Raw genomic sequence first — 14,629 nt, 5'->3', positions numbered from 1 at the left:
GTACTTCGATCCCATCTTTCGCAAATATAGCCATTTCCATTATTGCTGCCCACTTAGACCACTCTAGTGGTGGTTCAACAGATGCCTTCTCTCAGAACGGGTTCATATTGAGTGGGTTTTTTGAGTATCCTGCTGGCTGCGCCATGTCATACCTCAATGTATGATCTTCTAATTCCAGAATCCGAATGGATCGACAAACTGATATTCTAACGCGAAGCGAGATAAAACAACTAGATGTTAATTCTTGGTCTGATCGATCATTCGGTCGCTGCTTGAGAGAAGATCTCTCAAGGTCGATTGACCAGCCATATGTATGGTTATAACATACATTAACATAAAACATGTATATAAATATATATAACTAGGTTTTGTCGGTCCATGCCGGATGACAGCTTTCCAGCTATTTTTAGCGAAGTGTTCATTTAAATGTTTCTTGATTTTTGCTTCGCTTCAGATCTCATTGTTTTCAATATATATGTTTGCTTTCGACTAATTCTTAAGCTTTTTTTTATTATTGTCATAATGAACATTGTGAAAACACTTATTTATTTAATGATGTTTTCTGAAATAAAAGTCTTACGTAGTTCGCGATCTAAATTAAATTTAAATTTCACGGTTTGACCATCGTTTTTGATTCCTCTTAGTTCAGCTCAAATTAAATGCTGAATTTTTTTTCGTTTTTGCAAATTAAGTTTTTCATTGTCGTTTGAGTGAATCATTGCATAGCTTAGTGCTGTCTAAGACATCAGTTGTAATGGATAGCTTTTCACGTGATCTTTGTTTTTCGATACTTCAAAAAAGTTTTGGGGTTTTTTATAATTTAGAATTTTTGGGTATTCCAAAGTTAAGCCAAAGTTGAATTATTATTTTTACCCTTGCGATTAGCAAGAGTGATGCAGCCGGGTACTCGACTTCAAATTACGTCGATACTATGAAAAAGTTTTGGAACATTTATCATTTAGATTTTTTTGAGCATTAACAAGTTGAGCCAAAAGTGAATTAAAGTTTTTACCCTTGCGACTAGCAAGGGTATTGCAGCCGGTTACCGACTTCAAATTACTGAAATTCAAACTTCTTAGCATCTCCCGCACACTAAGCTTGGAGGTAAGTAATACGGCTGGGACGGCAAAGGCCCTCGTTTGGAATCTGACCAAACTCTTTTTTTTTCAAGCGGTAAATATTGTTTCAAATAAATTTTCTGAAGTATATTTGTCTGTCGATATTTTATTGGCTTACATGCTTCATCTTACAATCACTTTTTTGCTGCACGCAAAATACATTTTTTTAATTCAAATTTTTTATTTATTCCTGCAGTTTTAATTTGACTGACCTTGACTTCAAATTTAATTTTTTCAGGTTTTTTTTTCTGTTTCGCTTAAGTTTCTATTCGACCCAATTTTTTTCTGCTTATATTTTATCGACTTAGTGGCCTAATGTTGGGTCGTTTCAATGGAAACGCAATTTTTATGCTTTTCGGAGTGCACAAAATGTCAAAAGTCTTTAAATAGAATTTATTGTTCAAAGTTTTTCATGACAACAATTTCGTTTTCAGTTTTGCTGGAATTTACCCAAACTTTTTCGGCTCATTTGCCGCTCGATAATTGGTTTTGAATATTGCAAATTGCTATCGATTGTATTTCTGAACGTGTTTTCGCACAAAGAACATAATTCCAGACAAAGGTTTCAAGTTTTGGTTGTAGTTTTTTCCGAAGATTTTTCGTTTTTTGTTGTACTGTCGTTTTCCCTACCTGTCTTTTTGCTTGCAGTGTTATTATTATGTGGTATCGCAAGTGTTGCAAGCTCCGCTTCGCCTCCATTTTGAACATCTTTGCGTAATTTCGATTTTAAATTTAGACACTGAAATGGACTCTCCTCCTTCAAGTCCTTCTATGTTGGCAGAGGCTGGGGTATGCGGAACACAGATGATTACACCAAAAGCAAAAAGGAGCGAGTTACACACCGAAGGTTCTCAAAGTACTCAAGAAGGCGAATTAATTCCCGAAATATTTCCAGAAGAAACATTTCCAGATTCACAAGAGAATAGACCCGGAACCAAAAAGCAGGTTGAAATTGTTATTTTTGGCTTTTGTTCCGAGTATTTTCAAAGAAAATGATAGAATATTTGTGCTTGTGTTGTTTTTTTTTCTCCAGACAATATTCAAGTTTTGAACTAGCCATGTTTGACGGAATTTTTTTTCATCAATCGTAGCTTATTGTTGTCCCAAGCTCAAATTCAAAAAGGTGTTTCTTCTTTGATCATTTTTCGTGAAGTTATGGGGGTATTCATGAGCGGAGGTTTAATGCGTCTTAGAAACTGTTCCATATTAAAATAAGGTGAGCAATTTGGTCTATTTCATATTAGCTTGTGAGGGTTGGTTTTCGAAAAAATAATTCAAAATGTTTTTTTTTGAAATTTCGCCCATTTCTGAGCAAAAAAATTTTCTGTAGAGCTTAAAATGCCGTCAAAGCATTCAGGGCTTTGCCTTGATGCAAGCAGTCATGTAATCATTTTAGTTGTTATTTTCGATCTTGCAGAGTTAAGCTTTTTTGGGAGAAAGTTCAAAGTTTCTGTTAGTTTTTATAATGCTTGCGTTGAAAGTATACTTTTTCCAGGCTAATAAATTGGCGACAAAATCGCTGATTTAATGGAATCTTAGTTCGTAATCAATCCTTACTCAGCGTGTCTTGATTCACACATGAAGAGTAAACGTCCGTGCAAGGGGCAGCAACCGTTAAGTATTCGAATCCGCCTAGGATCTGTTTTAAGAGTGTTTCAAAACGAATTGTCATAAATTGATTTAAATCATATTTACACCGAAGACTTTAGTCAAGGTGTTATGGTATCGTGTAACGGGTTTTTTTTTTAATGTTGTCTGTTGTCAAGAGTCGACAAATAACGTCCACAGTTATCAATTATCATGTGGGCTGGACTATATCGCGCTATGTCACGTGATTGCGTATGTTTGTTTCTTTATTTGTTCATCTTTATTTATTTAATTATCTGTTCTTCTATTTATTTAATTATGTTTAGTTTGCTTATATTTATTTATAATTTATGTATGTACATATTTATTTTTGTTTATTTTTATCACGTGTTTTGTTTATTTAATTAATTATTCTTTCTTTCATTTAGTTTTGCTTTTATTATTTCTGCGTGTGTATTTATTTAATTTATTTATTTTCATTTATTTATATTATGGGTCTGTTTGTTTGGTTATTTGTTCATATATATTTTTTCATGTCTAATTAATTATTTGTACATTTCACTTTTTCTTTTATTTATTTATTTATTTATTTATTTATGTATTTATTTATTTATTTATTTATTTATGTATTGATTTATTTTTTTATTGCTTATTTATTTATCAGGTGTGTTTTGTTTATTTGTTGATATTTATTTCTATATTTATTTAATTATTCTTTCTTTCATTTAGTTTTGCTTTTATTATTTATGTATGTGTATTTATTTCATTTATTTATTTTCATTTATTCATATTATGGGTCTGTTTGTTTGGTTATTTGTTCATATATATTTTTTCATGTCTATTTAATTATTTGTACATTTCACTTTTGCTTTTATTTATTTATATATTTATTTATTTATGTATTCATTTATGTATTTATTTATTTATTTATGTATTTATTTATTTTTTTATTGCTTATTTATTTATCAGGTGTGTTTTGTTTATTTGTTGATATTTATTTCTATATTTATTTAATTATTCTTTCTTTCATTTAGTTTTGCTTTTATTATTTATGTATGTGTATTTATTTCATTTATTTACTTTCATTTATTTATATTATGGGTCTGTTTGTTTGGTTATTTGTTCATGAGATATATATTTTTTCATGTTAATTTAATTATTTGTACATTTCAGTTTTGCGTTTATTTATTTACTTATTTATTTATTTATGTATGTATTTATTTATTTATGTATTGATTTATTTTTTTATTGTTTATTTATTTATCAGGTGTATTTTGTTTATTCGTTGATATTTATTGCTATCTTTATTTAATTATTTTCTTTCATTTAGTTTTGCTTTTATTTATTATTCATGTATGTATTTATTTATTCATTTATTTATTTATGTTTATTTATTTTTGGTTTGTTCGTTCATTTGTTGGTTTGTTCGTTCATTTATTTATTTATTTAGTTAGCGTCTTTGTTGTTTGATTGTGAAATTTGATGTTTTACTTCTTAGCTATGTAGTTAAAAGCAAAAAATGATTTTCAATTTATTGTTCTGTTTAGGATATTTTCAGAAAGATCTGTATATCACCAATTAGCGTACAACGATTTACAGGGAACGCTGCCAACGAGATTTGTCCATTTGCTTTTGGGTTGCAGCTACATCAAAAATGATTTTAAATTATTTATTTTAAAGATTTATCTATAGTTATATCTGTCCGATAATTAATTTTCAAATTTGCTTTTGTATTTCTCAAAAAAGAATTTGTTGGAGCGTGGACTCAATAACGTAAAGCAAAATGTTAAATTTTATGTTACTTCTATTTTCAGTCATGTAATGGAGCCATTTCGACCCACGAGCATTGCAAATGATGACAACAGTTGCTATCTCAATTCTGTTCTTCAACTTTTGAAGTTTTGTTCATGAATACCAACATTGGTACATTTTTCAGATCTGTGTCATGTCTTTGCAAGTATTTTTTTTGTTTTTTGGATTTGTTTTTCGGATTGTTTTACTGCTACATACTGTCAATTCTGAGACTGCTTCACAATTTCTCAATATAATAAGACTCATAGCTTTTTTTCATTTTAGCTCTTTCTTGTAAGTATATGTGTAAGTACGATTTTTAGTTATTCCGGAGACCCATATGAGTCTACATTACAATTTATACGATTGGCCGATTGAAACGACAGGAGGCGTTTTGCTACACATACAAACACAATCTTTTGTATTTTATTATAGCTATAGAAATTGATCTACAATGCGTAAGTACGACATTTAGTTCTACGATTGTTATTGCAGGTCCTTTGTCAATATTTCAGGCTCTTTGTCAATATAGCAAAATTTTGGTGTATATATGTGTTAGTAAGATTTTTAGTTCTACAACGTTTATTCAGGCTCTTTGTCGATATAGCAAAATATTGGTGTATACATGTGTTAGTACGATTTTAGCTCTAGAATTGTTATTTCAGGCTCTTCGTCAATATAGCAATATTTTAACGTATACATGTGTTAGTACCACTTTTAGTTCTCGAACTGTTATTTTATGATCAATGTCAATATATCAAAATTTTAGTGTATACATGTGTTATTACGATTTTTAGTTCTCGAACTGTTATTTCATGATCTTTGTCAATATATCAAAATTTTATTGTATACATGTGTTAGTACCATTTTAGTTCTCGAACTGTTATTCCATGATCTTTGTCAATATAGCAAAATTTTGGTGTATACATGTGTTAGTACGATTCTTAGCTCTCGAACTGTTATTTCATGATCTTTGCCAATATAGCAAAATTTTGGTGTATACATGTGTTCGTACGATTTTTAGCTCACGAACTGTTATTTCAGGCTCTTTGTCAATATAGTAAAATTTTGGTGTATACATGTGTTAGTACGATTTTTAGTTCTAGAAGTGTTATTTTATGATCTTCGTTGATATATCAAAAATTTAACCTATACATGTGTTAGTACGATTTTTAGTTCTAGAACTGTTATTTCAGGCTCTTTCTCGATATAGCAAAATTTTGGTGTATACATGTGTTAGTACGATTTTAGCTCTAGAATTGTTATTTCAGGCTCTTCGTCAATATAGCAATATTTTAGCGTATACATGTGTTAGTACCATTTTTAGTTCTCGAACTGTTATTTCATGATCAATGTCAATATATCAAAATTTTAGTGTATACATGTGTTATTACGATTTTTAGTTCTCGAACTGTTATTTCATGATCTTTGTCAATATATCAAAATTTTATTGTATACATGTGTTAGTACCATTTTAGTTCTCGAACTGTTATTCCATGATCTTTGTCAATATAGCAAAAATTTGATGTATACATGTGTTAGTACGATTCTTAGCTCTCGAACTGTTATTTCATGATCTTTGCCAATATAGCAAAATTTTGGTGTATACATGTGTTCGTACGATTTTTAGCTCACGAACTGTTATTTCAGGCTCTTTGTCAATATAGTAAAATTTTGGTGTATACATGTGTTAGTACGATTTTTAGTTCTAGAAGTGTTATTTTATGATCTTCGTTGATATATCAAAAATTTAACCTATACATGTGTTAGTACGATTTTTAGTTCTAGAACTGTTATTTCAGGCTCTTTCTCGATATAGCAAAATTTTGGTGTATACATGTATTAGTACGATTTTTTGTTCTAGAACTGTTATTCTTCAATTATTAGTTGTTCAAGTTGTTTGGTTTTTGCTTCAGTTTTTATGCCTTCGGTGTATTGCGCGTAGCGCCTATGTTATACCCTTGCGATAAGCAAGTATATTGCAATTGGGACTTTTTCCCGTAATTAACTTTGTTCACAGAATGGTCAAAATTAGAAATAGTATTTTTAGGTTCAGTTCACAAAAAACTCAAATTTAAGTGTCTCCGGTGCACATGGTCTGGAGTTAACGCATACGCCTGGGACAGCAAAGGTCCTGGTCTCGAATCTGTCAGGACTAGTTTTGTTTTCAAACGCTAAATATTCTTTTTCAAAAAACTGTCGGCCTACGATTTGTCCCTTTATGTTTTTTCGGCTTAGCTGCCACATCGTACAATTGTTTTTTTTGTTATACAAGAGTAGAAATGTATCTTTCCTGTTTTGATTTTTTGGCGGTTTATTTTTTACCTAAATTCAAATTGTCATAATTTCTTTTTTGTTGTTTTTTTATCGCTTAAAAGTTTTTTTCTACCCAAATTATTTTGGCTCATTTTTTATCTGCTTATTGTATTTTTCGAGTTGATTCTATGTCGGTTTAATTTCAAAATTATGTTGTCTACTTTGCATACGCTAGTGATTTATGATAAATTTTAATAAATTCATAATAAAAAATGCCGAATTTGAAAAGTAGGTCAATATCTAATATTTATAATTCCTTCAAGATATCCGAGAATTCGGTAAATGGGCCTGAAAATCAAATAGGCTGAAACGCAGGTAAAAACTTTGGTCAAAAACCTTATGGAAACAATTTCATGTAACGCTCACATAGAATCCACGATATATTAAGTTACTTCAGTCCAGTTACATTATAAGTTACAACGGTACAGCAGAAAGACATTTAAACTTTGGTGCTTTTTTAGGCTCAGATAAAGGCAGGCAATCAACCGTCAAGGCTGAAAAAAAAGTGATTTGGTGACAAAAAACCACAGATGAACATAGAAGATAACAAAAGCGGATTTAGGGGGACGCCCCCTTTAAGGATTCTACCTCTTCGCCAACTAAAAGGTGCCCCCTTTGGTATTATTTTATGCATCCATTTTAGGCTGACTAACCCTTCGTCGCCAGTATACTAACTTTAAAGGGGAGCGCGCACCCGAATAACGAATTTTTTTTTAAAATAAAATTGGGTCTTTATAGTGTTCTGTGAGTGCTCAGAAAATCAAGTTAGTCAACCTAAAAAAGGTCAACAAAGTTTTCGATTTTTTTTTAAAAAACGCCCCCTCGAGAAAATTCTAGACCCGCCCCTGACCTATCTGTTTTGTTCTGATTACTTGCGTTCATTGACTCTCTTTCAACTGTCTGTTGGTTGTTATTGGTATGCAAAGATTTAAAAGGATGCAGTCGTCAAATAAGCAAAAAAGCAGGAGACTTTTATGCTAGCGTCATCAAATATATATATATATATATATTTACAATTGATAACGCTAGCATTGGAGTCTTTATGGAAACAATGAACTCAAGTAAAAAGAATAAAACAGATAGGTCAGGGGCGGGTCTAGAATTTTCTCGAGGGGGCGTTTTTTTTTTTAAATCGAATATTTTGTTGACCTTTTTTAGGTCGACTAACTTGATTTTCTGAGCACTCACAGAACACTATAAAGACCCAGTTTTGTTCTTAAAAAAATGGGTTTTTAGGGCGCGCGCTCCTCTTTAAATTTAGTATACTGGCGCCGAAGGTGCCCTTAGATTATTTTAGGGTTGGTCAGCCTAAAACATATGCATAAAATAATACCAAAGAGGGCACCTTTTAGTTGGTGAAGAGGTCGAATCCCTAAGGGGGCGTCCCCCTAAATCCCCCTTTGTTATCTTCTTTGATCATCTGTGGTTTTTTTTTTCACCAAACCACTTTTTTCTCAGCCTTGACGGTTGATTGCCTGCCTTTATCTGAGCCCAAAAAAAGCACCAAAGTTATAATGTCTTTCTGCTGTACTGTTGTAACTTATATTGTAACTGGACTGAAGTAACTTAATATATCGTGGATTTTTTGTGGGCGTTTTATGAAATTGTTTCCAAGTCTTTTTGACGAAAGTTTTTGGCTGTGTTTCAGTTTATTGGATGTCGGCCAATTTACCGAATTCTCGTCAATCTTGAAGGAATTATAAACATTAGATTTTTACCTACTTTTCAAATTCGGTATTGCTCTATTCGCATTTTTTACGCTTGCGGTTGTATGTATATTTATTATTTTTCTGCTGATGATTTTTCGGCTTCATGGGTGTCGACTGAAGCTGTGTCGGTTTAATTTCTTAATTATACCGTCTACTTTGCATACACTTTTGATATATCTATCGTGGATTCTATGTGAGCGTTACAGGAAACTGTTCACTTATGTTTTCTTTGACGAAAGTTTTCGGCTTCAATTCTGTCGGCTTGTTTACCAATTTTTTCTTCCCTTAAAATGTAGTAAATTTGAGATCTGTAAGACTCCGAAACCAAGTTTTGAATGCTTAATATCCACCCCACTAGGACCTCTTGATAAAATTTTTAAAAATTTAAACAAGAAAAAAAAACTTTTTCGTTTTTTTTCTCGCGTCTTTCCAGTTCCTTCTTCATTTTTAACATCGTACGAAGTTCTGTTTGCTAAGTTTTAACCATAATGGTGCACTATCCTATAATTGTCGTATCGCAAGTGGTGCGAAGCACAGCTTCGCCTCTGTGTCTTTTTATTGAATTTCGTGGCTTATGGTGTAGCTTATGTCGGTTTAGTTTGCGATACTCTTCAAAGGCCAGCTACATCACATCACTGACTTATTTGTTTTTTAAAGAGGCGGTTCAATGATTTTTTGAATTCAAATTTCAATGACTATAAAGTTTTGGTTTGACCATTTTCATCAATTTAACATTTTTTCATTTTGAATTCAATCGTTCAAGTCCTGTCTTTTGTCTTTTCTACCGTTCTTTTTTCCTTTTTTAACTCTGATTTGCTAATTTGTTATCGTTTCTGTTTGGTCTGTGAAGATCCCATTCAATCTTTTCAATATTTTGCCAACCATGGGACACTTTTCTTTTAGTGCCGGCAATTGTACTTCAAAAGTCTTGCCATATTTGTCTTTTTACGCTTGCGATTAGCAAGCGTTATCAAATCGGAACATAGACTTTTTTCATGTACACTGTTTTTTAAAACAAAATCATCGAATAATTTTGACCAATAATTGGCATGTCTGTTGACATATCAGCAGATATGTTTTGAGTTGTCTGCTTTGAAAAATTCAGTTCCATCCCAAAATTGTATTTTACGATGTTTGTAAACCAACTGAATTATTAACACTTTCGCGTAAATTCAAGTTTTTTTTATTTTTTAAGCTAAACTCCTTGTCACAAATTATTTATGGGCTCAATGGGCAACTATCAAAGTTTAATCGGCTTAGTTGCGCATTGATAAAATTTTGGTTTCCATGATAGTTCAACACTGACAAATGTCGAGCAATGAATCTTTCTTGAAATAGTGGATTTTGCCATTGATCATTTTTAACTGTAATATAAAGAAATTAGTTCTGATATCTGTTTTAATCTTATCAGGTGCTGTTTCCGTTCTTAGTTTCCCTGAGAACAATTAGTAGAGTTTGAATACTTGTAAATGAATGTAATTTTAGGACTACTGGATGTTGAAAGGAAATTTTTTTGTTTTAAATTTATCACTTGTAAAAAATTTTACCAGAAATAATCATGAGAATGGGTCCAGTGATGTACCATATGAAACTTGTGATCCAGACAACATTAAAGAAACTTCAAAAAACTTACTCCGACGAGAAAATCAGCTTTTTTGAGAAAATTTTGATAACTACAGAGTAAAGCGAGCGAGTTACGTTTTTTTGAAGGAAAATTGGTTTCTTTGATAAATGCAAATGAATGTAATTATTTAGGACTACTGGAAGTAGGGAGGAAATTCTACTGTTTTAGTTTTTTTCTTTGTAAAATTATTTACCAGAAATAATCATCACAAGGAGGGAGTCGAGTGTTGTAACTTATGAATGTCGTGATTCGGACAACATTAAAGAAATTTCCGAAAGTTTATTCTAAAGAGAGCTAGTGACGCCGCTTATTGAATGAAAATTAGTGTCTTAGGCTTCAGAAACTTAGTTTTACTTAAGGAAAGTCTTAATTGTAGATTTATGAAGCGCTTCTTTGACTCTTAAAGTTTGAAAAACATTTTAAAAAAAACATGAAAACATTAAAGTATGTTTGAATCTTTTTTGATTTTTGTTTTTGATTCACTTTGAAAGGCAACTGTTGTCTATTAAGTCCAAATTTGGCGTTCTTCAAGTTCCTCTCTCCAAGCCGCCGACAAAGTTGCCTAAATTTTAATTGGGATAATTTATTTTTTTTAAATAAACTATCCCATCTGCGCACCAACCAGCTTACCTTGTTTCCATAGAGACTCTAATGCTAGCGTTATCAATTGTAAATATATATATATTTGATGACGCTAGCATAAAAGTCTCCTGCTTTTTTGCTTATTTGAAGACTGCATCCTTTTAAATCTTTGCATACCAATAACAGCCAACAGACAGTTGAAAGAGAGTCAATGAACGCAAGTAATCAGAACAAAACAGATAGGTCAGGGGCGGGTCTAGAATTTTCTCGAGGGGGCGTTTTTAAAAAAATTGTAAATTTTGTTGACCTTTTTTAGGTCGACTAACTTGATTTTCTGAGCACTCACAGAACACTATAAAGACCCAATTTTGTTTTTTAAAAAAAGCGTTTTTCGGGCGCGCGCTCCCCTTGAAATTAGTATACTGGCGCCGAAGGTGCCCTTAGAACATTTTAGGGTTGGTGAGCCTAAAATGGATGCATAAAAAAATACCAAAGGGGGCACCTTTTAGTTGGCGAAGAGGTCGAATCCCTAAGGGGGCGTCCTCCTAAATCCGCCTTTGTTATCTTCTATGTTCATCTGTGGTTTTTTTCACCAAACCACTTTTTCTCAGCCTTGACGGTTGATTGCCTGCCTTTATCTGAGCCTAAAAAAAGCACCAAAGTTATAATGTCTTTCTGCTGTACCGTTGTAACTTATATTGTAACTGGATTGAAGTAACTTATTGCAAACAATTTTTCGGTGAGTTTTTCAATGCTCTTTCAACTTTCTTGATCAATTTACTTGTGAATTATACCCCCCTCACACCCGGTTAGATTTATAGAATGACATTGTCATGTAGTTTCCTTGTCTGAGATGATTTTGAAGCGTTCGCCTGAGAATAATATGGATAAATGTTGTATGTGTGTCTAAAGTAGCGTACAACCTCCGGTGGATAAATATGCTGCTCATTACGCAGTGCATGGCTTTCGGTTCAAATTATTAAATGGAGTTTGGACCATTTTATGATTGTTATCTCTCAAACATGATTATCGAATTTTTAATGAGATTTGTTTTTCTGATAACCGGTTCGAATAATTATAAATTATAACCAAATGCCAAGGTTTCCTGAAAAAGCTTATATTTTCTTGATCAGGTTAATGAATTCAGTTGTGATGCAAGCGTTCGTCGGGCAGCCCAGGATTCAGAAGGCACAAGTCCTGACGATATTTTACCGAAGATGAAATCGCTGTATAAAGTATGTCTGGATATGAAGACCACCGTTTGTTCCAAGGAAAGCTTGCACGCGGTATTGTCAGCGAAAGAGTTCCTTCGAAAAGCACAGCAGATAGTGTCATCAGCCGTGGCAAGTAGTAGTCAAACTGGTAAATATACCTCTGAAAGGGATAATCGAATGGACGACATGGACGCTATCTGCAGCATATCTCAGAACATTAACTCACTCGCTGCAGAATTGCAGGAAGACTTGGAGACTAAAGAAGAACATTTTTCTAGAACCGCAAACGGCTCTCAACAGGTTACCATATATGTCAGTTATTCAACATTGTATTATGTATTACTTTTACAAAAAACAGAGGCTGCTTAAATTGCCCTCATTTTCACGAAAAGCTTACGGTTCGTTTTCGTGTTTGTTGGTTTGCTTCAGTATTATTTCAGGAAGAAAGTTTCAGCTTAAAAAGTTTCAATAATATTCTTATTTTATATATTCAAAAGTTTGTTAACTGATATTATTTCCAGGATGGCCGAAGAGTCACTCAAGTGCGTGGAATTAGGGAGCCACTCTGTGATGCGAATTTGGACGCAATGCTTTCAACCTGGACTGGGAGTGTGCATGTTAGAGACACTCATTCGGACTGTTGTAAAGTGACCCAGATTCAATTATCACAATTGACTGCCAAAACTGACGTTATGGTAGCCTTGGCAAAAAGTGCGCTAGACTTATAGAACTCAAGAAATTATCAATTTTGCCCAATATATTCTGTTAAACAATGAGTTAATATAAGTCCAATTTTTATGATATTCATTGCAAGCTAATTTTTTGTCAAGCTATCTTTTTTTCAAATTTTTTTATCTTCGAAGAAATATAATTCTTCTTAAAAGAAAGGATCCTAGGTTTCCGGTTGGGCAATGCGAACAATCTCTTTCCTAAAATTAAATGGCAAATTCAAGACGTAAGGCCTGCATGCACTATGCTCAAATCTGATTGGCTGAAAAATATTACTTTTAACCAAATGAACTTTCTCCCCCCTAAATTGATTTAGGGGGGAGATTTTTCCCTTTGACCTTCTGGTTAATACTTTTTACGATTTTAGTTGTTGGCTGATTAATCTTAATATTAGAGCGAAAACGTTCAAATGTCCTCAATACAGCACAACTTTTGAGAATTAATCTTGTCGACTAAAAAGTTTGCTGCTGAAAAACGCCCACTTGCAGAAGTCCCAGTTCCTCATCTGACAAAAATAGCAAATGTCTTTATTTTTTGATCGCTAATATAATCGCTAATAAAAGAAGAAAGCAGTCAATAGTAACGCACTCCTCAAAATCCAGTAACATTGAAGCCAAAAATCTCATATTTGAAATGAAATTTTCTAATCATTTATGGCTATAGTAAATTGCCGCACGCTCAAAATGTCATGACAGCCCAAATTGCAACAGTACGTGTCAAAAAACGAAAATATCAAAAATTATAGAATTAAAATAAACTCTTCTTTTGAAATTATTAGATTTATTAGAATTATAAAAGACGCGAAAATTACTACCCTTGAAAACAAAAGAAAGTCTACTAGAACGCTAACTATAGGGAAAGTGTATTTATCGAAATTACTAGAATCTCAATAATGCTTGTAAAAACCGAAAAATGACCCAACCCCGAAAAGCCGAAACCAATTTTTCTTTTCAGGTTTATTAAACGCTTTGTTGAATCTCCGGAAGCCCTGAATGTTCCGACTGCCTTTTAAGGTTTATGGAGCAGTAATAACATTTAAAAATTCAATGAAATAAAACAAAATCAAAAAAAAAATTTCTAAAATTTGAAATTTTTTACGAAAATCATCCCCCCACACGCCATACAAAGTACAAAAGGATAGATTTCGCTCCTTGTAACAAACCAAGTATGGCAAATAAGCTTCTTTTAACCAATTTGGAACGATTTCTAAGACGGATTAACTCTCCGCTTACGCGTTAATAGCGCGAAATATCGCGCGTTAATTGTCCCAAAATGGCAATCTTTAAACCCCCGTAACTTTACCAAAAAGGAACACAGGTGAAATATCTTTTCAAATTTGAGCTCAGGACAACAATACCTTTCGAATGATGTTAAAAAATTTCGTCAAAAATGGCTAGTTAAAAAGTCGAAATTTGTCTGAAGAAAAAAAACCCACCCCGAGCACAAATATGTCGTTACTTTCGTATCGAAAGTCGGAACAACAAGTTCTCTTTCTTAAGTGTATATTTTTTAGTTTTATTTAAATGTTAAACACTAATTTAAAATCTCATATTTAAATGTTAAACACTAATTGAAAATCTCAGTTTTGAGTCTTTCGCAATGGTTATTCTCAAAAATTCATTGGCCAAAAAACAAAAATATCTGATGGAAATTCGGTTTAAATTTACCGGTCTCCTTGTAATTTAGGCTCCCAAAGCATTAAACTCGAAATGCTCAGCATACTTCGATCCAAAGCTAAAAACAAAGACTCCATCGAAGCAAATATCCAACGGTAAAAACATTTGACAATGTCGCGCACATGCTAGTGTATTGTGCTGGCTATAATGCATAGCTAGATCCAAATTTGGATTCGCTGTAAACTGCAAAGCGAAATTTTTCGAGCGAGTAAAACTTTTTATTTGCCCTGGGCGTCTGACTGCTCAACTTAAAATTAGGCTTGTTAAAACTCGTAAAAATGGT

General features: G+C 32.5%; 1 protein-coding gene across 1 annotated transcript; it reads left to right on the top strand.

Moving 5' to 3' along the window:
- Window positions 1-1,857: 1,857 nt before the first annotated feature.
- LOC134844837 (uncharacterized) lies at window positions 1,858-12,669 on the top strand. Its single transcript, XM_063861653.1, has 3 exons — window positions 1,858-2,063; window positions 11,861-12,241; window positions 12,463-12,669. Exons 1-3 carry the CDS (start codon window positions 1,863-1,865, stop codon window positions 12,667-12,669), a joined length of 789 nt encoding a protein of 262 aa, XP_063717723.1. The 5' UTR covers window positions 1,858-1,862.
- The last annotated feature ends 1,960 nt before the right edge of the window (window positions 12,670-14,629 follow it).

The sequence above is a fragment of the Symsagittifera roscoffensis genome, chromosome 4, assembly GCF_963678635.1.
Source record: "Symsagittifera roscoffensis chromosome 4, txSymRosc1.1, whole genome shotgun sequence".
NCBI lineage: Eukaryota > Metazoa > Xenacoelomorpha > Acoela > Convolutidae > Symsagittifera > Symsagittifera roscoffensis.
The sequence above is the reverse complement of the archived record's forward strand: the minus strand, read 5'-3'. Positions and strand labels throughout refer to the sequence as shown.

Coding starts and splice junctions, on each gene's coding strand:
- LOC134844837 (XM_063861653.1), top strand. CDS start 1,863: ATGGACTCTCCTCCTTCAAGTCCTTCTATGTTGGCAGAGGCTGGGGTA. Junction 2,064..11,860: donor GACCCGGAACCAAAAAGCAG/GTTGAAATTGTT, acceptor TTTCTTGATCAG/GTTAATGAATTCAGTTGTGA. Junction 12,242..12,462: donor CCGCAAACGGCTCTCAACAG/GTTACCATATAT, acceptor TATTATTTCCAG/GATGGCCGAAGAGTCACTCA.